This window comes from Gorilla gorilla, chromosome 2 (assembly GCF_029281585.2).
Source record: "Gorilla gorilla gorilla isolate KB3781 chromosome 2, NHGRI_mGorGor1-v2.1_pri, whole genome shotgun sequence".
NCBI classification, from domain to species: Eukaryota; Metazoa; Chordata; class Mammalia; order Primates; family Hominidae; genus Gorilla; species Gorilla gorilla.
In genome coordinates, this window is record NC_086017.1 from 18,558,349 (window position 1) to 18,584,098 (window position 25,750).

Sequence of the window (25,750 nt, forward strand, 5' to 3'; positions counted from 1 at the left end):
CAGCAGGACCACTCTACCTGGTCCACTAAACAAAGATAAAATTAAGGTCTATTAAAATGACATTGCAGCCAGGCACAGTGGCTCCCATCTGTAATCCCAGCACATTGGGAGGCCAAGGCAGGAAGATCACTTGAGCCCAGGGGTTCAAGACCAACCTGGGCAACATGGCAAGACCTCCTCTCTACAAAAAGATTAAAAAAAAAAAAGAAGAAAAAAAAGAAATTAGCTGAGTATGGTGGTATGCGCCCATGGTCCCAACTACTTGGGAGGCTGGGGTGGGAGGATCATTCAAGCCCAGGAGGTCAAGGCTACAGTGAGCCATGAGTGCACCACTGCACTCCAGCCTGGGCGACACAGCAAGACCCTGTCTCAAAAAAAAAAAAAATGACATTGCATTTTCCCTAATAAAATGAATGCCTCCTACATTACCACACACAAATAAACAATGGAGGTAAATATGCAAGCTGACAAAAATTAAAACTTCTCTTAAACCCCACACCAACCCTACAGCATGTTGAAATGAAATATTATGGGGAGAGCCTCACATATCTGAGCAAAACAAAATAAAGACCGATAGCAAACCACAAAAGTTTTGTTTCCATGAGAGTAATTTTTATTTACCTGGCAGAGGTGCCAAGTTCATCAGATATATGCGACCTAAAGAGTCATTCGCCTTCACTGCCTCTGTTTAATGATCCGATTGAATGTCTCACAGCTTTTCCTTGAGGTGACCAAGATCCCATTTGTTTAAACATTCTATTAAACTTCTGACAGTCATTTTCTACACGTGCCATTATCTTCATCTCCTTTGAGGCAGGGTTGAACTTTAAGCTAGAGTTGACCAAGCTGGAGGTGGTTGAGGCATTTTATTTCATTTCAGGTCCTGGGCAGCTAACCCTGCACATTTGCTCCTAATGTCAGTTGCTTACTCTGTAACTCCCAAAGGCTCTGTCTTTCTAATTTTCAATCCACCAGGATTCAGTGTGGCATTGCAAGCCCCACACTGTGTAGATGCACATTCTGTAAGTTTTCTTGCCTGGATTTTGGAAAAGGTTGTGTTTTTCCCCATGAAAGACTCACCACAACTAGGCAATGCCACAAGAATATCAGCCTTCTCCTCCCCCCGAAGCAGCCGCTCTTCTTATTCACAGTAGCTGTTCCAGCCTCCCTCCCCCATCATTTGATGCTAAACTCAGCCCCTTTTCCAGAATCCGATGACAACAGGCACGTTGAACTTGTGAAGCTTTTATGAAGATGGTGAGGAGTCGCACTGCAGGGCAGACAGATGGTGCTCCACCCCCAAATCCCACCACCAACTCCTTCTTTCCCTCAGTCTCTCTTCCTGGCCCAACCACCTGGGAGCCCCATGGTCTGACCGCCTCCTCCCCACTGCCAGACAGTGGTTCTAAAACTAGGAAATCACTGGAGGGGAGCTTTAAAAATTACAGGTGCCCGGGTTCTAACCCAGACATTCTGCTATCACTGGTCTGGGGTGTGGCCTGGGCACTGAAATTCTTTAAAGCCCATGAGGTCACAGCCCCAGACTGCAGGTCCCCTCTCAGGCTGGGCCATTCTGCCCCATCCCTGGATTTGCAACCCCCACTCCTCTTGGAGTGAGCTGGGCATGTGATCTCCGATTTTCCACAGTCCCCACTTCTCCTTGTTGTCTCCCCACACTGAGGCTGGGCATCCCTGAATTTTTTTTTTTTTTTTTGAGACGGAGTCTTGCTGTGTCACCCAGGCTGCAGTGCAGTGGCCAGTGGCGCAATCTCAGCTCACTGCAACCTCCGTCTCCCAGGTTCAAGCGATTCTCCTGCCTCAGCCTCCCGAGTAGCTGGGACTACAGGCATGTGCCACCACGCCCGGCTAATTTTTGTATTTTTAGTAGAGACAGGGTTTCACCATATTGGCCAGGCTGGCCTTGAACTCCTGATCTCAGGTGATTCACCTGCCTCTGCCTCCCAAAGTGCTAGGATAACAGGCGTGAGCCACCGTGCCCAGCCCCTGATTCTTATGGTAATGATTGCCCTGTCGGTTTTCCTATAGCTCAAAAGAAAGGTGTGTTTCTCATCGCCATGTCTATCAAAAAAGAGATGATCAATGAGGCTGTGGGTGTCTTCCGCCTGGCCTGCGTCATTCATTTACCTTGAGGGCATTTCAGTTTGTGACCCTGACATGGTCCTCACATCATCCTATTATTATCATTCCTATTTTACAGGCAAGTAAACTGAGGCTCAAGGTCATACACCTTATGACTAGCAGATTCTCTCAGGTCAATTGAATCAAAAGCCCAAGCTCTTAAGATCTACAGGATCCTGCCCTCTTCAAGTGAGCTACCCTAGGACCCTACCCTGTACTATTCCCAGAGAGCACTGGCAGTTGGAAATTCCTCCTTAAATAAAGCCCCCCATCTGCTTTTCAGCTGCAAACATGACACACACATAGAAAGAGAGGGAGGGAAAGTGAGTTTGGGCGCCAGCTGCATGTTGGCTGACCAGCAGGTTCTGCTCAGCTGGGGACCAGCAGTGTCTTCACTATCTGGATGGACAGCCCTAGAGATGGGGCCCCAGGATTTCCACGGAGCCAGTGGCTGTGGTCTGGAAAGGAATCAAGGAACTCACAGCCAACAGGCAAGAAGCACAGGAACCCCTGGTTGACCAAAAGTGTGGGATTGAGAGGGAACAGGAAAGGCAGAGAGGAGGTGAGAACCTGGATCACAGCTCCTGATTTGGAGCAGAGGTTAAAAGGATGCCCTTTGGAGATGGAAGAAGGAACACAGGTGACCCCTGAAAGCTAGAAAAGGTAAGGCCATAGATTCTCCCCTAGAACCTCCAGAAGGAATGCAGCCCTGCTGATGCCTTGATTTGAGGACTCATGACCTGTAGAACTGTAAGATAATAGATCTGTGTTATTTTAAGATACATTTATGGTTATTACAGGAGCAATAGGAAACTAATACAGTTAGAAGTTTGGGTCCTTCTAGCATGTATTAGTTTGCTAGGGTTGCCATGACCACTGACTCGGGGCTTACATAGCAGAAATGCATTGTCCCACAGTTCTGGAGGCTGGACATCCGAGATCAAGGTAGGCAGTCATGCTGCCTCTGAAGGCGCCAGGGTAGGCTCGATTCTAGGCCTCTCTCTGAGCTGCTGGTAGTTCCCTGGCTTGTGGCAGCAGAACTCCAATCTTCACATTGTGGGGGAGGTGTGTGTGTGTGTGTGTGTGTGTGTGTGTGTGTGTGTGTTTGTGTGTGTATGTGTCTATATATTCAAATTTCCCCATTTTACAAGAATATTATATTGGCTGGAATCTAATATTACCAGTCATATTGGATTCCAGCCAACCTCAATGACTTAATAGCTTCATCTTAACTCTGATCATCTGCAGAGATCCTATTTCCAAATAAGGTCCTATTCACAGGTACTGGAGGTCAGGACTTCTACAGCTTTTGAGGGAATACAGTTCAACCCCTAAACACATCATTATTCCTAAAAGTTGCCCTCCTCTACAAATCGCAGGGAAGGAGGGCAATAATTATTTCCCTGCAAGAAAATGACCCTCCAACTTCCTCTGTCTGTTCCCCAAGCTCCCTCTCTCTGTTCCCCAGAGGCCAACACCCAGTGCTCTGGGGCAGTGTTCACCTCCCCCACTGACTCGATGGAACTTCAGCACACGCTGCAGGGATCTGGGGGTGCTCAAGGGCCTCCCTCATTCCCTACGAGACTGGGAAATCCTCCCAGGCAGGAGCCATGCCCGTCCGTGATCCTAGGGCTTCCTCCCAGTGTTTGCCACCTGCCTACCCCAGCAGGCAGCGTGCCAGGCCCTCTGTTCATCATTGTTTTTTCTTGTCTGCCTCCCCAGCAGAACTGTGCAATCTACCAGGTCAGGGTTCAAGTCTTCTTCACTGTTTTATCCTCAGCATCTGCTATGTGCTGCACACCCAGTAAGCGTTTGTTGAAATCATGCATTATTCATCTTTGTTTCCCATCTACCGAGCCTAGGAAAAACACCAGCATGAAGTCACTATGTGTTGAATGAAAATATAGCCCCTGGAAAGCTTCCCTCAATGCAGAAGAGTTGAGTTCAACCTGTTTTCAAAAAAGGCAGTGTGGTGTATGAGGTGGGGCGTGCTCTGAATCTCTAGGGCAGCGTGTGTGGCTCACATCTGAGGCTTAGGCCAGATGAAATTGAAGCCAGCTCTTTTTGACTCAAACCAAGATCCTCTGGGAGGCTAAGTAGACAGAGACAAGGAGAAGTGATGACTTATCTCTCGTCCTCACCCCTCAAGAATTCTGCAGAATGAGGTTGCAGACAGAACCAAGGGCTCATCTTCAGGGCACCCAGTCTCTGGAACATCCATTTGGTCTGGGGTATACATCACAGAGCTCAAAGAGACATGCAGAAACCCCAGCCCAGAGAGCCCCGCCCAAGTGTCAGGACTCTGTGAATTCATAAAGACGTTCTGAATGCCAAAGCACCTGATATTCTCAGAGACTGAGGCCCACCCTGGGCCTTGCTGAAAGAAAACAGCAAACGCTGTTCCCACCCACAAGAATACATGCCCCTTCCCCGGAGCCTGCTCCAGCATGGTCTCTGAACAGGGAGTTTTCACTGTTGGTCCTGAAGGCTGGAAAATTTTCCACCTCTTGTCTTTCACCTGGGAAGCAAAGCAGGTTCTACTTGAGTATGGCAAGGGCCAGTCTCCCCTGTCCTGGCATCTGCTCTTGGAGTGGAGTATGGCAACTTGGGGTTCACTTACTCATTCTCATTGTCTGATGGAAAATCAAGTCAGGGTGGAAGGAATCCCGGTTAGATATGGGACTCAAGTCAGAGCTATTTTCCCCCAGGTGGGGGAAGTAGGTAAGGAGAGCGAGTCTGTACTGGCTCGAACGTGAAACCGAGGCCGTCCAGACACGGCTCGGGACAGCACCAGCCCAAGACGGCTCTGATGACCCAGGACTCTAAACAGGGTCTGCAAACTGCATACAGCCCGTGAGCCAAAATCGTGTTTTTACAATCTGGCTGCCACTTATTTTTGTAAATAAAGTTTTACTGAGACACAACCATAGCCCCCTCGTTTACGCATTTTCTACAGCAGCTTTTGAGCTACAAGGGCAGAGGTGAGTAGCCGTGACAGAGACCATATGGTCCACGGGATCTGAAACCAGGGCAGTGCGACCCACAGGGCCCCATGCTTGGGAGATGCCACAGCTTGATTTCACCATGTTGAAATTTTTAATCATTTTTTAACAAGAGCTGAATTTTTGTTTTTCTCTGGACCCCTCAACTTATGTAGCCAGTCCTGCCTGAAAGATTTACTATATGGTCCTACAGTTTGCCCTGTTCTCCTTTTTTAGTCCTTGGTTCCCTTTCAGTCTTCTACCTTAATGTTTCTGGACCCAGGAAGCCAGCCCCTTTCTGAAGCAGTCTATTACATCTCTGGGAAACTTTGAGGCTGTCCTTCCTGGTACCCTTACCGAGAACTGTATCAGCTATCATTATCAGTGGGGCCAACGATGACCCAGGCCCTGGGTTGAGTCAAGCCAAAGTCTGCCACTTACTCACCAGTCCTTGGGACCTCCCAGAATAAATCTCATCCCTTATGCCTTCAGAGATTTGAGGAAAGTTCTTCCGTCCCTCTCTCCGTGTCTTCTCTTTAGAACCCCAAATTGTCTGTTTCTCACAAGACATGTTTCAAGCTCTTTCTTAAAGGAGCTTCCTTCCTCTATAGAGATGATCTAGTTTCCCAACACCCCTCTTCAAGCATGGAGCCCCACTAGGCCTCCAAGCGTAGTCTGACCAGTGCACAGTTGAGTAGGACAGTCACCTCCATTATTCTAGAGTGTTTATCTCTATTGATGCATCCTGAGATCACTCTGTCTATTTTGGAACCCATTCCAAAAATCTCCCAGATCCCTCATGGTAGGAAAAGATGGTCCGTTATGCTCATTATATAGGTGAGTAAACCGAAGTTTGGAAGGGAGTGGCCTGCTCATGGGCATATAGCAGTTCTGTCTCCAAATCCCAAGCTCTCCAGTCCACCAACTGAGATTTTTGGGCCCTCGGTTTCTACATCTGTAAAATGGAAAAGCTGGGTCTCTTCGAGCTCGAGCATACTGTGATTTGTTTTCTAAATGCAGACCCCAAAAGCCAAGTCATGAAGAAAATAGAAGCTCTCAATCCAGATCTAAAACTTGTAGGAAAAACAAAAAAAGCTTCCTTTCCTGCTGATCATTCTAGAGTTACTAGCCTTGGAAACATTTGCATGAGTGATCAATCTTGCTTGTTAACAGTAGCCCTAGACTTGTTAGCTCACTGAGTTTTCAGTCCATGGTACCATTACTTTCTTAGTGACTCAGCTCATGTAAATCTTTCCCTTTCCCATTACTTCCCCTTTGCACCCTCCACAAATGTGTCTTCCTGCACATCCCATTTTCAAAATTCTTTTCTCTCTCTTTTCCCTGGCAAGCCAAATAACAACAACGACAAAAATCCTTTGAAATAAGAATGCTGTGTCCTCTATAAAACCCCAGATACAAAATGGGCTCCAGAAAGCCACTCTCTCTCCTTAATTGCTTTCTCTTGTTAGCTGCATCACCCCAGGGTTGACTTGAAAGTTTCATCTGTCAGTACGTTCTCTTCGTAACATTTTTTCTGTGAGTACACAGCCCCTCTGGTGCCCCATTAGGTTTTCCCACTGAGTGCGGGGGCACAGACTCACGCGTGGGGAATACAGGCAGGTTTTAGCATCCAAACTTGACAAGTAAGGACCCCAGGCCTCAGAGAGGGGGCTCAGAGTTGCTTCACGATAGGGCCAAGAAACAACTAATGGTTCCCGGCTTCAGTGCTCTTTTCACCAGTGAGGTTTTTAGAAATACAACTGTCATAAGAAAGTGAGAGATGACCCTCTCTCTGCCTCTGGCATCTGGCCCTTTCCTCTCTGCCTCTCTGAGTCCACTCATCCTTCTGGCCCAGCTGAAGTACACTTCCTTCCTGTGAAATCCACAGTGTGTGTTAGTTGCTCCACTCCCTTGGCCCTCAGCACTGATCACCAGCTAGGGGCACTGACCCTTTCAGATAACAAATGAGCCTCCTTACACACACCAAGGATGCCTTAGAAGGAAGCCAAGCACATAATGAATCTCAACAAACAGTAGCTGCTATTGCCATTAGCGCTCATTGATCCAGTGACTATGGTTGTGAAAGAAGCTCCCCCAAACTCCAGTGACATAAAAAAATGATTATGATCATGAACTCTGTGGTTTACACATTCAAACAGGACACAGAGAAGACAGTTTCTCTGTTTCATGGTGTCTGAGGCTTCAGCTGGAAGACAGGAAGGTTGGGGATGACTTGAATACTGGGGACTGGGAACATCCAAAACTTTGTTCACCCTCATGCCTGATGCTGATGTTGGTTGACAGCTGGAGCCTCAGCTCCTCTCTATGTGGTTTTCCCACATAGGCTGGTGTGGACTTCCTCCCAGCATGGTGACTGAGGTCCAAGGGCAAGAATCCTGAGAGGAGAGAGCCAGGAAGCCAGCCAGGGAGGGAACACAGACCCTCCCTCTTGGTGGAAGGAGTGTCAATCTCATCATCTTTGAAAAAGATGGCCCTCCATGATCATTATTACTATGTCGTTATTATTACTTCCCCTTTAGGATGATGAGTTCTTCTAGGTGGCTCTTCCATCCCTTGCGACAAGACTGCCATTAGCTGGCCCACCTTTCACCAGACATATCTGGTTCTGCAGTGCACAAAGCTTAAGCTCAGGCTTAGATCCCTGCCACATCCCTCGTGAATACAAGCAGCAATGTTCTTTTTCTGTTACAATCTCTTTGCAGAACATTCATGTACCTGGGACCAGGGGGACCTGGGGACCCAGGCAAGGGAATGGAAAAGCAACAAAAAAGTTACCTCTTAATCCTAAGAGACTTAGGGACAGTTTTCGGGTTGCCCACCATTTATCCCTAGTAACACTGCGGGGAGCTGAAAATGTGCTCAGCTAAAAAATCCACAGTTCCATCATCGTTTGCCAAGACAGGAGTGACCAATGAGATATAAACAGAAGTAGTTGGGTTGGACTTCTAACAAAGCTTCATAACAGAGCCGACTCAGTTCACAGATGTCGTTTCTTGTCCCTGCCCCTTCCTCCTTCTTCTTATCCAGACTCAGAGATGATGATTGGGGGAGCAGTAGCCATCTTGTGCCTATGAGGTGGCTTTAGGGCTAGCAGAACAGAAGGACGGGAGTCCAGCTGTCTGATGACATCATGGAGCCACTATAATATTTCTGAACTACTTGTGTTAAGTGAGAAAAAAAAGTTCCTACCTTATTCAAGTCACTATTACTTTTGCATCCTTTGTGTTAGTAGCCAGGTGTAATTATTGATACAGCCTTAATCACCTCTGGTTTTCCCCCTCCTACCTCAAACTTCACCCAGCTCCAATCCACCCTCCACCTGGCCACCAGGGAGCTTCCTCACACACAAATCTGATACCGACCCTGTCCTGCTTTGAAGCCTTCAGTGGCTTTCCAGCACCCCTAGACAAAATCCACATTCTTCAGTATGACATTTGGGATGCTGCACACCCAGGCCTGAGCTGAGCTGTATCTCCTGCCTCAACCCCAGACACCCTGTGCTCCAGCCACTCCACACTTTTCAACATTCCTGTCTATACCACTCCTCAATATCCATAATCCTGTAGCTTGAAGTGTTCTAGGTGCTGAGCTCCTGCTTGTCATTCAATACCTATCTGCAAAGCCACCTCCCACAGGAAGTCTTCCCGGATGTCCTCAGAGTAAGTTACTGACTCCTATGGACTTCTAAGACCAGCTCTTTGTAAAATATCTCTGATTTGTGGCACTTACCGCACAGTATTATAATCACTTATTGTTTTAATTAGTCTCCCCACCTTGACTGGGAGCACTTTAAGGTGGACAGAGCCTTGTTAGTCTGTTTATCCCCAGCTATTAGCAAATCCTGAATGAAGGAGTGAATAGACAGGTAAATGGAAGCGCAGACCCTGACCCCTGAGGATTCAGAGTTGCCATCCTTCATGCTGCTCCGGCCCAGGGGAAGGCTGAGTTAGAAGAGGGCACAGAAAAACCGAGCAGGTCTCTAAGAGAAGTGCACCCCACTGATGCATGTGGAGTGTCTGGGGCCCAAGAAAATCCTGGAAGCTGTCACTAGGGCAGGGTGAAGGGTAGCACGAACATGGACTTCATGTTCCCCCCACCGGGCATATCCCAGTGCAGGCTCCAGACGGCAGATGAGGGGCAGCCCCACAGCAGCTTCCTCTCCCTGTTTCATCCCCAGCCTGGCCCCACACCGCAGTCCATCAACTCCTGCTCCAGGTGGAAACCTCAGAAACCCACAAAGCTCAGACCTGCTCCAGGTCACCAAGCAGCAGGGCCAGGCACTGGCAATCCAACGAGAAGCCCCAGTACATCGCATTCCAGCTCCTGAAGCCATTCCCTGGGTAGGAGAGCCCTGATTGTTATTATCGTCTCTCCATTTTACAGATGGGGACAGAGTGGCCTAGAGAGGTAAAGTGTGCCAAAGGTCACACAGCCAGCCAGAGGCAGAGGAGGGACTAACCCCACTTCCCTCCATGGGCAGTGCACCCCCAAAGGAGCCAAAATGCTGACAGCAGTGGGGCAAATTCCAGGGGCCCCGGAGCACAGCCAAGTTGGCCACAGCCACACGATGCATAGGAAATGCTAGGCCCTCTGCACCCTCTCCTGAGGCCCAGTGCCCTGAGGCAGCCCCCTTTAAGGAGTGATCAGCCTTCCAGAAGAGCTCCAGTCTTAATTTTAGCTTGGAGGCCTGCCACAGGAGGCTTTAGAGAGAGGCAGGCTGAAGTTATGTGGGACAGCTGTCAGCCGGCATGCTGGGTGGGGCCTATTTAGCTGGCAGGGACATAAGTCTGGGGACACTGAATTGGTCTCTCTGCCCCAAGTATTTTCAGCCCCAGCCGGCCACACAGCTCGGATCTCCTCCTGTGGATCGCCCCAGCTCTGCGATGATGGCAGAAGAGCACACAGATCTCGAGGCCCAGATCGTCAAGGATATCCACTGCAAGGAGATTGACCTGGTGAACCGAGACCCCAAGAACATTAACGAGGACATAGTCAAGGTAGGCTCTGCAGGCCTGCCTCGGCGGGCGGAGAGTGTCAGGTTTGCGAGACATGGGCGCTTGGCAGGGGAGGGTATCTGCTGCAGACACAGTTTGCCTGAAAAGAGACTTGTTACTCTGTTGTCTCTGTGTCACCCCCCCAACCCCATCCCACCCCCCAAAAAAGGCTTGTAAATCACCGAAGGATCTTTAGCAAAATCAAGAGCAAAAAATTAGCCTCATCTCCATGACCTAAGTGCTAATCAGGGCAGGAGAAGCGAGTCACAAAGAAAATCCCTCCTTACTACTGTGACGCTCCTGCCACTCACTCCTGGCTCTCATCCTGGGAGGAACAGGAACGGGCAGCCAAGTTGGGCTCCTTTCTGTGCCAAGGGGCATTTCTGCGGTCTCTCCAGTGGGTGCAGGGTTAATCCCCAGAAGGCAGCTTCCAGCAGGGCCGGCAGCCCCTCGAGGTACACTCACTCCCCCAGAGCACTGCCCAATATCTGTCCCCAAGGCCGAGGGCCATGCCCAGCCCTCCCCTAGCTACCCCCTCACCCCAGGTCTAGTGGCCAGGACAGGGCAGAGGGCACCCGGGACCCTCGAAGAGAACGCTCGGGGTTGTCTAGCCCTCAGGGAGTCTCTCAGCGTCTGAAGTTGGGCCTCTTCCCTCGCCTCCTGGTGACACTAGCGGCCCTGCTGCCTCCAGGCCCACACCTTCAATCCAACTTCCAGCCAGTACCCAGAGGGATCTTTCTTTTTTCTTTTTGAGACAGTCTCTCTCTGTCCCCCAGGCTGGAGTGCAGTCGCACACTCACGCCTCACTGCAGCCTCAACCTCCCAGGCTCAAGTGATTCTCCCTCCTCCACCTCCTGATTAGCTGGGACCACAGACGAGTGCCACCATGCCCAGCTAATTTTTGTATTTTTAGTAGAGACTGGGTTTCATTATGTTGACCAAGCTGGTATCAAACTCTTCGGCTCAAGTGATCCTCCTGCCTCCCAAAGTGCTGGGATTACAGGTGCAAGCCTCCACAGCTGGCTCAGAGGGACCTTTCTAAAGCAGAATTCCTCCAAGAAGGGTCCCCAGCCACCAGCATCAGAGTCACTGGAAGGGCTGTTAAGAGGCCAGTGTCTGGGGCCTCTCAGATCCTACTGAAAGCATTGGAATCTCAGGCCAGTGCTGTCCAATAGGGATACTGTTACCACAAGGAATTTAAAATTTTCTAGCAGCCACATTTTAAAATGCGAAAGCAAACAGGTGAAATTAATGTTCCTGATATTTCTTACTTAACCCTATATATCTAAAATAGTATTATTTCAACATGTAAGCAATATAAAACAATTATCAATGAGCTATTGTACAGTCTTCAAGTTTGAAATCCAGTGTGCTTTCTATACCCGCAGTATATTTCAGTTCAGACCCCACATTTTCATCCGAAATGCTTGCTCTGCATTTAGATTTCATAAAATGTACATGTGAAAATCGATTCACATGCCTGTACTGTTTCAAACATTCTGTAAAAATTTTTCAATAATGAAATCGGGGTTTACATTTTAATTAAAGTTAAACAAAATCTAGAATTCTTCAGTTTCACTAGCCACATTTCAAGCGCTCAAAGCTCCTGGCCACTGGATCAGACTGTGTGGCTGAGGACTTGTTCTAAAGCACAGGCCTGTATTGCGGTCTTTCAGTGGGGCACCTCCCATGCTGGAGAAGCCTAGCCTCTCCACGTGGCTGTCCAAACCCAACACAATCTGGCCCCAGCCTGCTTCTTCTGCCTGGTTGGCTCCCACCTGCCAGCCCACCCACCAGAGTACATTCCTGTGCCATTGCCAGAAGTGCATGTCCCCTCTTCTCCAGGTGGTGAATGCCTCACTCCGCCTTCAAGGCCCAACTCAAATGCAACCTCCTCCAGAAAGCCTTCCCTGACTCCTCCAGGCAATTAGTTGCTCCCACTTCTGTCCCCCTGCTTCATTCAGGGCATTCCTCCACAACAGCTCTTCTTATACTGGATATTATATTTCTATACATCATTAGTGACGGAGATAGAGTATACAGTATAGCACAGTGTGAAAGCTGAAATGAGGAAAATTAGGAAACAAATTTCACAAACTGTAAAGCACTATATACATGTAAATAAAATTGTACATGTAAAATATTATTAGTTATGGTTTCCATCAGTGTCATCTAGCAGGAATAGTCCTGGACTTGACTTTAATAGACTTGATTTCAAATCCAGTCCATTTTACCTAAAAATGATAACACTGGACAAACCAACTAGGTTTCCTGAGACTCAGTTTCCCCTGTAAAGTGGGAATAATATCATTTCCCAATTTACCTCCACCAGGTAAACAAATCTCAAAGCAGCACTGTGCGTTAGAAATATAGCATGAGGATTGAATGAGATGAAGGGTTTGAAAGTGTCTATCACGGTCCCTGGCACCCAGCAAGGATGAGACAGTGTGAGTCAAAGAAGGGTCTCAAAGAGCTTGCAGTCTAGAAGGCAAGAGAGCTAAGCCAGGAGCCTGTGTCATGCCCAGGTAGCCATCTGGTACACCCAGGTGGGATGCAAGAAGATGGGAAAGAGGATCCCACGGGAGAATATGGTTTCTAAAGGACACCCACAATGGGTGGTAAGTACAGAGGGATCCCTCCGAGCCAGGAGGCGGCCAGCTCCAAGCCGCAGGCCTGGATTATGACGCAGAGGGAGCGGCGGGGGCGGCGGCACAGGTGCAGCGGCTTTACGCAGCCCTCCTGGGGCTGAGAGCTGTCCTCTCCTGGAGGCCCTGAGCCCTAGAAAAAATAGCAAAGGCTAAGAAAGGGTGCCGCAAATAATTTTGTCCAGAGGAGGTGGTTATTTGGTATGTTTTGGACATTCTCTGCTTTAGGGATTTGTTTGACTTTTTCTTTCTTTTATTTTTAGTGAGTGAGAAATGAAAAAAGTTTACTGCAGAACAAGGATCATAAAGCAGACTCAGATATAGATCACATACAGGTTTAGGTAGATTTCAGGTCTCTGTTACAGTCTGTTAAAGAATAAAGAAAAGAAAGGAGGAGAGAGGGGACTGTGGCTAGGAGGGATGAAGCCAGACTGTTCAGCCCCTCAACTGCCCGGGTTTTGCCATCGATGGAGGAAAAGAGAGATGGGAAGGAAAAGGGAATGAGGGAGACAGAGAGAGATGGAGAAACTGGACAGAGACTGAGAGGAAGGTGCAGGAGGCCCTGGCAGTGCCCCAGGTGGCAGGTGGCAGGGTGGCCTCACAGGTGGTAACAGGTTTCTCATGGGCTAGGATGAGTGACACGGAAAGAATGCTGGAATAGGACCTGGCAACAGACTCAAGTTCTGGTCCAAGACCTGACAGTAACTTGCTGTGTGACTCTGAGGAAATCCTTTGCCCTCTCTGGTCCCAAGTCCCTGGTGCCACCAGCCACGGCCGTTTCACATTTAAAAAAGCCAAGGATGAAGAGTAGGAGATAGACATACTACATCCATGGATTTGACCCCCAGTAGAGGGGAGGCACCCTTTTTTGGCCCTGCCTTTAAACCCAGGCAGCCAAGAACAGAGGAAGAGCCTGTATACTCCAACAGACTTCAGCTGTGGTCTCCAAGGCTCGGGACTGGGCCCAGGGCAGTGTAGAAGGTCATGGAGATTGTAGCTGAGGAACTGGGGGGAGCACACCCCCATTTCTGTTGCCACTTGCCCTCCTCACCAACACTGATTCCACAAATCGCAACTGAATGCCTGTTCAGCACAGGCACTGTGCTGTCCCAGAGGATGCAGTGATGAGCAGGACAGGCTCACTGCATGCAAACCCTCCAGGCTGCAGGGGTGGGAATGTCTGCCAAAGGTCCCCCGGGCTCTCAGCTCACCAGCAGGTACAACCAAGGATGCCTCAACCTTCAGACCCAGGTTGGAAGGGTCCTAGCCCCACTACAGGTATACCTCAGCACCTCAGAGCCACCCCAAAGTGCCTCCAAGTTACTTCCGAGAGGGCTCAGGACCACCTCACTGACAGCGTGCTCTCTCTCTCTCCTCTCTCTTCTCTCTCTCTCTCTCCTCTGTCTTCTCTCTCTCTCTCTCCTCTCTCTCTCTTCTCTCTCCCTCTATCTCCCTTTCTTGACTCACACATAGGCCCCCAGGGCCCTAAAGCAGTGATGCTTGAACCTGAGAGCTATGCAGGTCTCCCAGCTTCTGCAGTCAACTCCTCCCTCTTGAGCTTCTCCCAAGTTGCCCTTCAAGCAGGGGAAGGAGATAGATAGGATCCCAGCCTCTCCATGATACTACTCCCCAACCCCCTCCACCCACGTCTGCCACAGAACGCCTGCCTTCTTCAGAAAAACAAACACCCATTTGCCCCCCGGCTCAGGCTACACAACACCCAGAGGAACCAGATGCCCACCAGCCCTACAAACACTTGTTCCAGGTTTGTGCTCATCAGGGACACCCTGTTGCACAAAGAAGAAACTGACCTGGTACCTCCCCTGGAGGGGAATCCATTCCTGGGGAGAAGATGAGAGGAGAACAATGAGAACATACAGGAGAAGGAGCTGAACACCGTAAATGAGTGCCAGGTTAGGTGTAATGGGAGGTTAGGAGAGGAAGAATTACTTTCATCTGGAAAAATCAGAAGCCAGCTTTATGGACAGGTGGTATCCATGGTGCATCATAAAAATGAGAAAAATTAAAAATGTGAAATGGAGGAACAAAGCTTTCCAAGAAGAAATGGAATAAGCGAAGGCTTTCCCAACACTGGGAAGAATGTTGGGCAGAGTTGGCAAATGTAAGAGGCTGTCATTACCACTGCCCCTTCCAGTGTTCATGGCAGACATGACAATGGATCACAGCACTGCTCCATGACTAATGGCTCACAGCACTGCTCCATGGAAGCCATGCACCATCAGCTAGTCATAGTGGGTACAACAGATAACACTTCTCCGCTGCTCTGTCTGCAGGAGAATAATGAACTATCGAAGAGGATTAGGACAGAGGATCTGAAAGGGAATTTGTGGGAGAGAAGGCAGGAAGGGCAGGTTGAAACTAAATAATGGAGGGTCATCCAATCCACCTGTCATTCCATATTGGCAATTCCTTCCTTTTGGAAATGTCTTGCCCTCTGTCAATGACCTCTAAGTAAGAAGAGCTGCATCAGACTAATTCACACTGAGGTATTACAACTTAGTGTTATGAGGACTCCTGGGTATCAACTGATCTAGAGTTTTTCAAAATGCAGTCCACTTTCCCAGGGTCCAGTGGTGGGGGCACTTACTAAACTGCAGATTCCTTGGCCTTGCCCCCAGAAGTTCTTATTCAGCTGAGCTGGTGAATGTTTACACTTTAATGTTTGAGCATAAAAGTTTCATGCTCAGGCCAGGCACGGTGGCTCACGCCTGTAATCCCAGCACTTTAGGAGGCCAAGGCAGGTGGATCACCTGAGGTCAGGAGTTCAAAACCTGACCAGGCCAACATGATGAAAACCTGTCTCTACTAAAAATACACACACAAAAAAGCCAGATGTAGTGGTGGGTGCCTGTAATCCCAGCTACTCAGGAGGCTGAGGCAGGAGAATTGCTTGAACTCAGGAGGCAGAGGTTGCCATGAGCCGAGATCGCACCACTGTATTCCAGCCTGGATAACAAGAGCAAAATTCCTTCTCCAAAAAAAAAAAAAAAAGGAGTTTCATGCTCAAACTTGTCAGCTTGTCAGCAACCAAGTCCCATTCATCCTGTAGAAGACATCTGGAGCCCAGAGTTATCCCTTGTTTTCCCTAAAGACAGACTGTATCAGTTATCAATTGCTGAGTAACAAATCATTCCAAAACGTAATGGCTTAAGGAAACAACCATTTTTTTATTTCTCACAGTTCTGTGGGTAGGCAGGGCTCAGCTTGGCAGTCCTGCTGGTCCCACTGGGGGCCTCTCATGCAGCTACAGTCAGATGGTGGCTGAGGCTGCAATCACCTGGGGGCTCCACCGAGCTAGAACATCCAAGATGGTTCACTCATAGCCCTGGAGGACTGGCAGAGATGGCTGGGAGGCACAGCTGAGCTGTGGTGCTGGGGTGGCTGGCCGTCTATCTCCGTGTAGTTTCAGGCCTCCTTATTCACATGGCCTCTCCACTAGTCTCTCGAGCAGCATTCAGCAGTGCATTTCTAATTCTGCTAGTCTCCAGAGCAGAGTATAAAAGTGGACTTCTAACATGGGGGCTCAATGCTCCTAAAAGCAGAAGCTGCTAGGCTTTCTGAAGGCTTAGTTCTAGAACTGGCACAACATCCTTTCTGCCACATTCTTGTGGTTAAAGTAAGTCACAGGGCAAGCCCAGACTCAAGATGGGATGAGACTACCTGAGGACGAACACCGAGAAGCATGACTAATGGAGGGTCACCTTTGGAGACCAGCAGACCACCCACTGAAAGCTCGTGCATAGCCAAGCCTAGAGCTCCACCCAGGGTACTTCTATTGCTCCCTATTCCAATATGCACCAAATTTCTTGAAGGTAGAGATTGAGAGAGCAGAAGAGCGGATGGGAAGGGACAGGCAGTGAGGCAAAGATCAGGGCTTAGTGGATTGCTGAGGAGCTTCTTCTGGCAGGTTCTTCTCTCTCTGTCTCTCTCCTTGCAGCCCTCTGTTATCTCAGTCTCTTCCCAGCTCCTTTACATAAAACCAAGTCCTGTTATGCCCCAGCCCAGGTGCCCCAGGTCCCTTAAGGTAGACCTGGAGCTGAAAAGAGAGGCTGGAGGGAACTAGGCTGGGGGTAGATGTATGGTCCTACCTAGGATGCTCTCAACTCCAAGAGCATCCTCTTGAAGGAGGAGTCACAGATGTTCTCAACTCCAAGCTCCAGATGATGCCTGGCCACCTCCTCCACCCATCAGAGCCAGCCTATGCTGTGTTCTGGCCTCAGGCCCTGCTGGGGTATCTGGCCCCTTCAATCACCCTGCTGTCAGACTGACCTGAGCATCACTCTGCCAGTCCCTTACGTGCCATGTGAAATAACACATGTAAGATACATGGCCCCAAACTGACATGCATAAAGGGCCAAATACATTGTGGGTGTTACCATGGTTATCCCAGATTGTACAGAATTCTATTCTTTTGTTGCTACCATTTATAACAAAAGATGCAGAGCTTTGTCATTTTTACAGTTTTTGCAGCTATCACCTCATTTTACTTCCTACTTTATAGGCCAGTGCCTCTAAAACTGAGTGAAAGACCAGTTTTAATATTATTATTCTAACCCATTGTACAGCTATACTTTTGCAAAATACAACAAAAATTAATCACTGGAAAAATGAAATGAAAACAGCCGTACAGTTACAAGCACCAATGTTTGTTGTTAGATTCAATAAACACAAAATTACTGCATCAAATTTCTATGAATATTTCTAAGCACTCTCAACTTCTATAATTACCTTGTTGGGAGACAGGACACACTGATTGTGAACTGCCTTTTAAGTAGCAAGGTAATAGGGGAGGAAGCTGGGCTCCGGCAAAAGCTAAGCCTCTCACTTGGGTTTTCTGACTCTGAAGCTAACTCCGTGTCATTACAGATCTTGGCCCAATCGTCTCTGTCTCTGCGTAGAGTTGAAAAAAGAAAACAAACAAACAAAAAACCTAGGATCTCACAGAGGGAAAGTACCATGCCCTAAATCATACAGTAACTCGATGGCCAGTGGATACCGGGACCATATACCTCCCCACCCTGCTAAGAGCTATTTCCCCACCCACAGATATCCTATTTGAATTGTCCAAGGTCCTGGATGCCTACGGACTGAGTCATGCAGGACTCTGGGGGAGGTATTTTTGACCCTGGGTGACTGCTGTCCTCCCCTGCATCCTCAAGCAATCCCCCGCCCTGCTATCTTGCACCTTCCCCGCCCTCTCAGAGACTGCGGGGACTGCGCTGGCTGGTTTCAGTTAATCAACTGGGTCTCTTGCTGTTCCAAAAATAAATATGCCACAGAAGGGGACACCGACAGAATGTGCACCATAGTTCCCCCTTCCTCACCCTCCAGCCCCTCTCTCCAACTGCACACAGTGTCCTGAGCCTCAGCACGCAGATGCAGGCTTTCAGCCCACCACCCTCCAAGAAAAAGCCATCTCCTCTCTTCTGGAAAGGAATTAAGAAATGAAGTCACCGTATGCTTGTGCTACACTGGTACGGCTGCCTGGAGCTGCCTGAGCCGGGCCTTATAAATATCTCCCCAAACTAGCACGCTGTGGCCAAAGCTCTCTCAATGCTCCAATCTGAGCTAGGGGAACAGCGGCCTCCCCCAAGCCCAGCCCAGCCCTCTGAGAGCATGTTTTCTGAGATTCACAGAAAATAGAGCACTTGCCCCACACACAGCACCCAAAGGCAATCCCTGGAAATAATTCAAATGTTAGCACCAATGGCTTCTGCAAACACCAAAAAAAAAAAAGAAGAAAGATAATTAAAAGACACATACAGAAGCCATTGGCGGTAGGATTATTACTGTAAGTACTGTACTTACTACTGTAAGGAAAGGAGGACTCCATCCATCTTATCAGCACAGACTGAGACACATGCAGACTCGTTTATAACTAAGTAGGCTGGAGAATAATCCGGGATGTCAAAAGAATTTCTGAGATGTATTTTCGAGGACTCTTCAGAGCACCTGAAGGAATAATTACCATCACTGAGCAATATTACCATCGCAATAGCCAGGCATTGTGCTAAGCACTGCTCAAGAGGTAGTGTGCCTTGGCAAAGTGGGTAATCAATCAGTATTTATTTGGATGTGTGGGTGGGTGGATGGATGGATGGATGAATGGATGGATGTATAGATGGATGATAGATGAGCAGGCAGATAGGTGGATAGATGGATAGATGAATAGATGAATGAGTGGATAGATGGTGAGTGTCAGTCTGTTTTTCATTGCTATAAAGGAATACCTGAGACTGGGTAATTTATAAAGAAAAGAGATTTATTTTGGTTCATGGTTCTGCAGGCTGTATAAGAAGCATAGTGCAGGCATCTGCAGCTGGTGAGGCCTAAGGAAGCTTCCAATCATAGCAGAAGGCAAAGGGGGAGCTGGCATATCACATGGCGAGAGAGGGAGCAAGAGAGCTGCCGGGTTCTTTTAAACAACCAGGTCTCATGTGAACTAACAGAGCAAGAACTCACTCATGACCACAGGGAGGGCACCAAGCCATGGTGAAGGGTCCGCCCCCATGACCCAAACACCTCCCACCAGGCCCCATCTTCAACACTAGGGATCACATTTCAACATGAGATTTGGAGCGGACAAACATCCTAACCATCTCAGTGGGTTGTGGATGTATGGATGAATACATGAAAGAAAAATGATCTCAGTCAGCAGGATCCAGGCCCTGGGGGTTTGACTAGAACCTCCATAAACTTGGGGAGTGAATATGACTTTTCCATCCCTGTTCCAATCCCAAAGTCCCCTAAATTCCCAGCCAGCCACCACCTCCTGGAAGCCCTCCAAGAAGAAGTGACATCCTTCCTGAGAAGATGAGGCCCACTTTCTTCCTCTCCTCCCATCCTCAGGGTTGCATAAGAGATTAAGTCATCTCTGATGAAACCTGCAGCAGAGAAAGCTGGGGGCCGAGATTATACAAGGAAGGTCCTGAGAGGTCAGCTTTTCCATATCTCCTGCAGCCCAGAGTCTCACCCTGTAAACTGTGCTGCCTGCTAACACACCACCCCAAGTGAGGCCTTATCCTCAGGGATCCCCAGCCTCAGAGCACAGGGGGATCAGGGACCTGAGGTGGGGTGCAGGAGCTCAGAAGCTAAAGTCACATGAGAAGAGAGGGCCCAACACTGTCTGAGCAACATGGTTCTAGTCACTTCTTTCCCCAGAAAATATTGTACTGGAAAGAAATGCACCAAAACAATCATATCTTTAGTAATAGAGAAATACAAACCCAAGACTCTTTTCTTTTTTCTATTCTGTTAATTCTCTGTGATATGGCCATGTTTTTTATAATGAAAGTAATTGTAATATTGGTGATGCAATAGAGGAGAGGATCCCTCCCCATAACCAAAGCGGGAAAGGGACTAACTAACCAGGAAGATTGAAGTTGGAGCCTCAGCCCTGCAGGCCACCACAAAGGCCTATTGATCTGATTAGTCTGTACCTGCATCCACCCCCTTTTAATTTGAATGGCCCAGGAGCACTGCTAGAAAGAAAACGTCTCAGAACAGTTTCAGGCATTAGCAAACAGCTCTGCAACCTCCCACTTGGCAGGCTGTACTGGTAACAACCATGGGGAGACCAGTCATGAAGCAGCTAATTTGGTTCACTGCTGTTTAATTGACCAGTGGAATTATTATTATTATTATTTTTTTTTTTTTTTTTTTTGAGACGGAGTCTCTCTCTGTCACCCAGGCTGGAGTGCAGTGGCACAATCTCGGCTCACTGCAAGCTCCGCCTCCCGGGTTTATGCCATTCTCCTTCCTCAGCCTCCCGAGTAGCTGGGACTACAGGCACCCGCTGCCATACCCGGCTATTTTTTTTTTTTTTTTGTATTTTTAGTAGAGACGGGGTTTCACTGTGGACCAGTGGATTTTACAGCCTCCCATCCTTTCATCCTCATGATACCACCGGAAGACATTCATTCACTCCATCTTACAGACAAGACAGCTGAGGCTTAGTGATGCTAAGTGACATCACCCATGTGTAGGCAGCTAGGAAGGTGCTTCATGCATAGCAGGGCTCGAGAGAGCTTAGGTAAGTGATGTGAGGAACCTCTGCCTGTTCACCATCCATCCAATCCACAGGTGCTCAGTAAATTGCTGTAGGATGCATACGACCGTCCAACACCCTTCAGATCATAAAACAATAGAATTTGAGAGCTGCGGCTATAGTCACTGTTGGCTTTAAGCAAGTCGCTCACCTTGAGGGGGTTGAACGAGCATGTTGGGTTGGTCAGCGGTGCCTAGGAACAACAGCAGCTTGGGCTCAACAGGGAGCTTGTTAGAAATACAGAGCCTTAGGCCCCACTCCAGACTTGGGGAGTCGGAATCCCTGGGGCGATGATATGGTCTGCATCTGTGTCCCCTCTAAACCTCATGGTGAAACATAATCTCCAATATTGGAGGTGGGGCCGGGTGGGAGGTGATCGGATCACAGAGGCAGATCCCTCGTGGCTCAGTGCTGTCCTCACAATAGTGAGAGAGTTCTCGTAAGATCTGGTGGTTGTAAAGTGTGGCACTCCACCCCCTGCCCAGCTCTCTCTCTTGCTCCCACTCTCACCATGGCAGACGCCTGCTCTCCCTTCTCTTGCCATGATTGAAAGCTCCCGGAGGCCTCACCTGAAGCCAAGCAGATGCCAGCACCATGATTCCTGCGCAGATCACAGACCCATGGGCCAATTAAACCTCCTTTGTTTATCAATTACCCAGCCTCAGGTATGTCTTTAGAGCAATGCAAGAATAGCCTAATACAGGTAGGGTCCAGCCACCAAGGTTAACCTGACCTCTAGGGGATTCTGACACATGCATGCGCACACCCAAAAGCTTGAGAAGCGGGTGGCTTCTGTGAGTTGAGGCTTCCCCTTGCCGCCCCTGCAGGTGGATTTCGAAGACGTGATCGCAGAGCCTGTGGGCACCTACAGCTTTGACGGCGTGTGGAAGGTGAGCTACACCACCTTCACTGTCTCCAAGTACTGGTGCTACCGTCTGTTGTCCACGCTGCTGGGCGTCCCACTGGCCCTGCTCTGGGGCTTCCTGTTCGCCTGCATCTCCTTCTGCCACATCTGGGCGGTGGTGCCATGCATTAAGAGCTACCTGATCGAGATCCAGTGCATCAGCCACATCTACTCACTCTGCATCCGCACCTTCTGCAACCCACTCTTCGCGGCCCTGGGCCAGGTCTGCAGCAGCATCAAGGTGGTGCTGCGGAAGGAGGTGTAAAGCCAGGTGGGGCAGCAGCGGTGGCAGGGCAGGGGGCGCTGGGCCAGGCTGGTCCCCGGGGGACTTCTTCACAGGGGCTGCTGGCGAGCTCTTTCTCTTCAGGGACTGCTCCATACCCCATGATGGAGCACACGGTGTAGGGAAGCCAGAAAGAAAAGACAGCCCAGCCACAGAAGCACAATGGCCCTTCGCTCTCCCCCAGCCCCACCATGATGCCCCCATGCCTGGGCGTGGGGGAAGATCATTTGCCAAGAGGCAGCTACTGCAAGTCTTTGCGTTCACTTGTACTGTAACAACATAAACCAGCATGCGGTTCCCACCCGGGGCCAACCTGTCCACGCGCACTCAGGAAAGTGAACAGTGACCATTGGCGTTAGGAAGGTGGCTCCAATAAAGGGTTTTGGCTGCATTTGGGGAATGCTGCATTTTGTTCGTGCCTGTAAGATTGGTTTGTGTCCTGACCAGCTCCAAAAATATACTTCACTGCCCTGAAAAACAGACACAGGGAGAGTTGGTTGTCTCTTCACTTGGCCAAATGTAAGTGAAGAACAGAGTCTTTTTCTTCTTCGGATTCTATTGTTTGCTGGAACCGTACATGTTCCTTGGAAGATCATGTTTAAGTGACTCCTGTTGCCTGAGCACAATAATGGGCACCAATGGAGGAAAATGACCCTTGGGCTGGCAGGGGCAGTGACCCTTCCAGGGTACCACTGAGGGAAGGGCCTGGGTTCAAGCCTCCCTGAACCTCCCCTTTGGCTAACCGAGCCCCTGAAATGACCAGTACTGCCATTTGACATGAGGGTACCTTCGGCCTCAGGAGATGTGACGAAGGAACAAGGTCTAATTTGTGCGTGTGTGGACTCACTATGGAAATAAAATGCAGTAGAAAGAGCATGTATCACTTCCTCCCTCCTCACACACACTCTCTCTCTCTCTCACACACACACACACAGTGCCCTTATCTTCTTTAGGGCTGTCTTTTCCAAGTGTGCTATCCAGAACTTAGCCATTAAAAAAGAAAGGATGGGGATGGGTGTTAGCATCTGCGGTCCGGTTCTTTCAGAAATGCTGTATATTTCTCTCAGAGATTTTCAATAGACTTTGGCACATTAAAGGCTCTGACACGTCCTGCATTAGATAAACCTATTTAAACCAGTATCCCCCAATCCTATCTGACCTTTTTTTTTTTCTTTTTTTCTTTTCATGCAACGCCCATTTAAGTCTCATATAATTAAAGTTCCACAGCACTTGTCAGGTTTTCGGAGACATTATTCATGCCTGGCCACGAGCCCAGTGGTCTTGGGAGGCAGTGTGGTGAAGTGGACCACACACAGCTTGGGAACTAGGACGCAGGCAGCCTTGGTTCTAGTCCTGCTTCTGCTCCTAGTTGCCTTCTCTGCCTCAATTGTATCACCCACAAATTGATCTCTAATGTGCATTTTGGCTCCAAAATTTTACCCAATTTTGGTTTTCTCCTAACATTTTATGTAAATTTCAAACACAGAAAAGTTGAACAGCTACATACCCATCTTGGCTCTATCATTAACGTTTTTCTACCCCAGCTTTCTTACATCCCTGTTCATCTATCCACCCCTCTATCCATCCCACCAATCTCATCTTTATGCATGTTTAAATACGTTGTAGAGATCAGCACATTTTACCCCTAAACACTTCATCATTTAGCCCTTGTTTCTGCAGATGAGAAAGTTACAGTCCAGAGAAGTCAGGAACCTTGTCAAAAGGCACCCACCTAGCCAGCACTATCACTGTGGCTCCAGCCTGCTGCCTGTGCTCTCCCTTGGGGCTCTTCCACATTGGCGGGGGGCTCAGCAGGCCCAGGCTCCTCCCTGCTGAAAAGGATTAAGGCTGATGTTACTTATGTCCTCCTCAAAGGGCCTGCCCTTTCAAACGTCTCTTGAAATCACGAGGCCATCCATTTCAGACTTGGAATCTTGGGTTATGTAGAGAATTTGCCATCTTGGTATTTGCTATAACTGGATTTGACAATGACTCCAATTTTTCAAGCTCACTCTCTTTCTCTAAGGGCAGACTATGGTCGGTGCTTAATTAGCCACAAAGTTCACAGAACTAGAGACAGGACACACATCTGAGATGCATGGGTGTCCAAGGAGTTCTCCCTCCAGGAATCTCCTTGAGAAGTAGCAGGCAGAAAATCACATTGGGGTTATGATGAGAATGGGCCTGAGGCAGGAGGATGGAGTTCCATTCCCTCTCATAAGATACATAGGGACCACCAGGGACTCCTGTTTGAAATGCAGGTTCCAAGGCTCTAGCTACAGTGTTTGATTCAGTAGTGGGGCCCAGAAATCCGCATGTTAACACAAACTCATTTGTGATGCTACAGATGGCTCCCAAATCCACTTTTAAGAAATATTTGTTACGGTTCCTTCAAGGTGACAGTCTAGAATCCTATCATCCCCAGAGTTCCACTGTGGTTCAGAGCAGATTCAGGGACATCATACATGATGTTTGTTCCTGAATCTTAGAGCATCTTCCCACAGAACTCTGATAAGTGAGTGCACCTGTGATTCCAGAGAATGGGACCAGGGCCCCCTTCCACACCCTGCCACAGCCCATGCATCTGTGCCGTAATCAGGCCAATAATTCTGAAGCCCTGCAGGGATCTGGGGTCTACAAGCCACCAGTTCCGGTCACCACTCTTGGGAGGAAGAACGGGGGCAAAGCAATGTATGGAAACAAATGTTTATCTAGTGCACTCTCTATCAAGCAGCTAATGAAGCAGACAACTTAGGATCAGCCATGTCATTCACCAACTGGCACAGTTACAGAGGGGTGCCAGAGCAGGTCACCACAGTAGAACAAAATCAAGGTGTTCACATTTTGCCTTAAGTGGCGTTTCATTGCTATTGAATACAAAAAGTGTTAAACACTTTGAAACCAGGATTTTCTTAAAAGACAGCCTGCATTGTCCCCTTACATTTCCTGAAGTGGCAACACATAGACTCAAGCCAAAAGAAGACCAAAGTATGTGTCAGATTTTTTTTTCAGCACTTAAAGAAATAAGCCTCAGAGTTTCCACGTTCACTTTTGATGATCAGAGCCATAATACATTGCAGAAGACAATCTGCAGCTCCCACTTCCTGGCAACCCCGGCCATGCATATGGTTGTAAACAAGTCTGAAACTGTAGGGAAAGGTGGTTGGCAGACCTCAGGCATGGGGCCTGGGGAGGAGGCCAGAAACAACTGAGCCCAAGGTAGCATTCTGAACCCCTGCGCTCATTCTTCTAGGCTTTAGTTGGGGAAAGACTAAGAAATGGTGAAAATGGTCTCAAGGAGATAGGTGGGGGTTGGGGTGTATATCCAGTGGGGCTATTGAAATTGAGTGTCACTTATTTGCCATAAAACAGACTCCTGTGCCTTAATAAGACCCAATGTACCTGCCAGAGCTTTCACATGAAGAGAGTGACAAAGCATCCCACTTGGTTCTGATGCCCAAGAGTCTTATAACTCCAGGGTTTCCAGGAAGGCTGTGCTCCTGGTCAGAAAATCTACTGTGAGTTGCTGTCCCTTTGATCCCTAGTGGCCTCTGTTGGCTCCTAGGATGGCAACTTCCCTGGGAACAGCAGAGACCTGGGGCATCTCTGGCTGGTGGGCAGCGAGGCATGAATGCTAACAGACCCCACTACTGCTGCATTTGCACCCAGAGCTCACCAGTGCTCCAGTACATGTGCACAGAGGCCCCAGAACTGC

The 25,750-nt window shown here is 48.7% G+C and overlaps 1 protein-coding gene across 1 annotated transcript; it reads left to right on the top strand.

Annotated features, from left to right (window-relative positions):
- The first annotated feature begins 9,949 nt into the window (after positions 1–9,949).
- On the top strand, positions 9,950–22,908 carry CAV3 (caveolin 3). The gene is made up of 2 exons (XM_055382815.2): positions 9,950–10,138; positions 21,676–22,908. The coding sequence occupies exons 1-2, from the start codon at positions 10,025–10,027 to the stop codon at positions 22,015–22,017; spliced, it is 456 nt and encodes a 151-aa protein (XP_055238790.1). The 5' UTR covers positions 9,950–10,024; the 3' UTR covers positions 22,018–22,908.
- Positions 22,909–25,750: the final 2,842 nt, after the last annotated feature.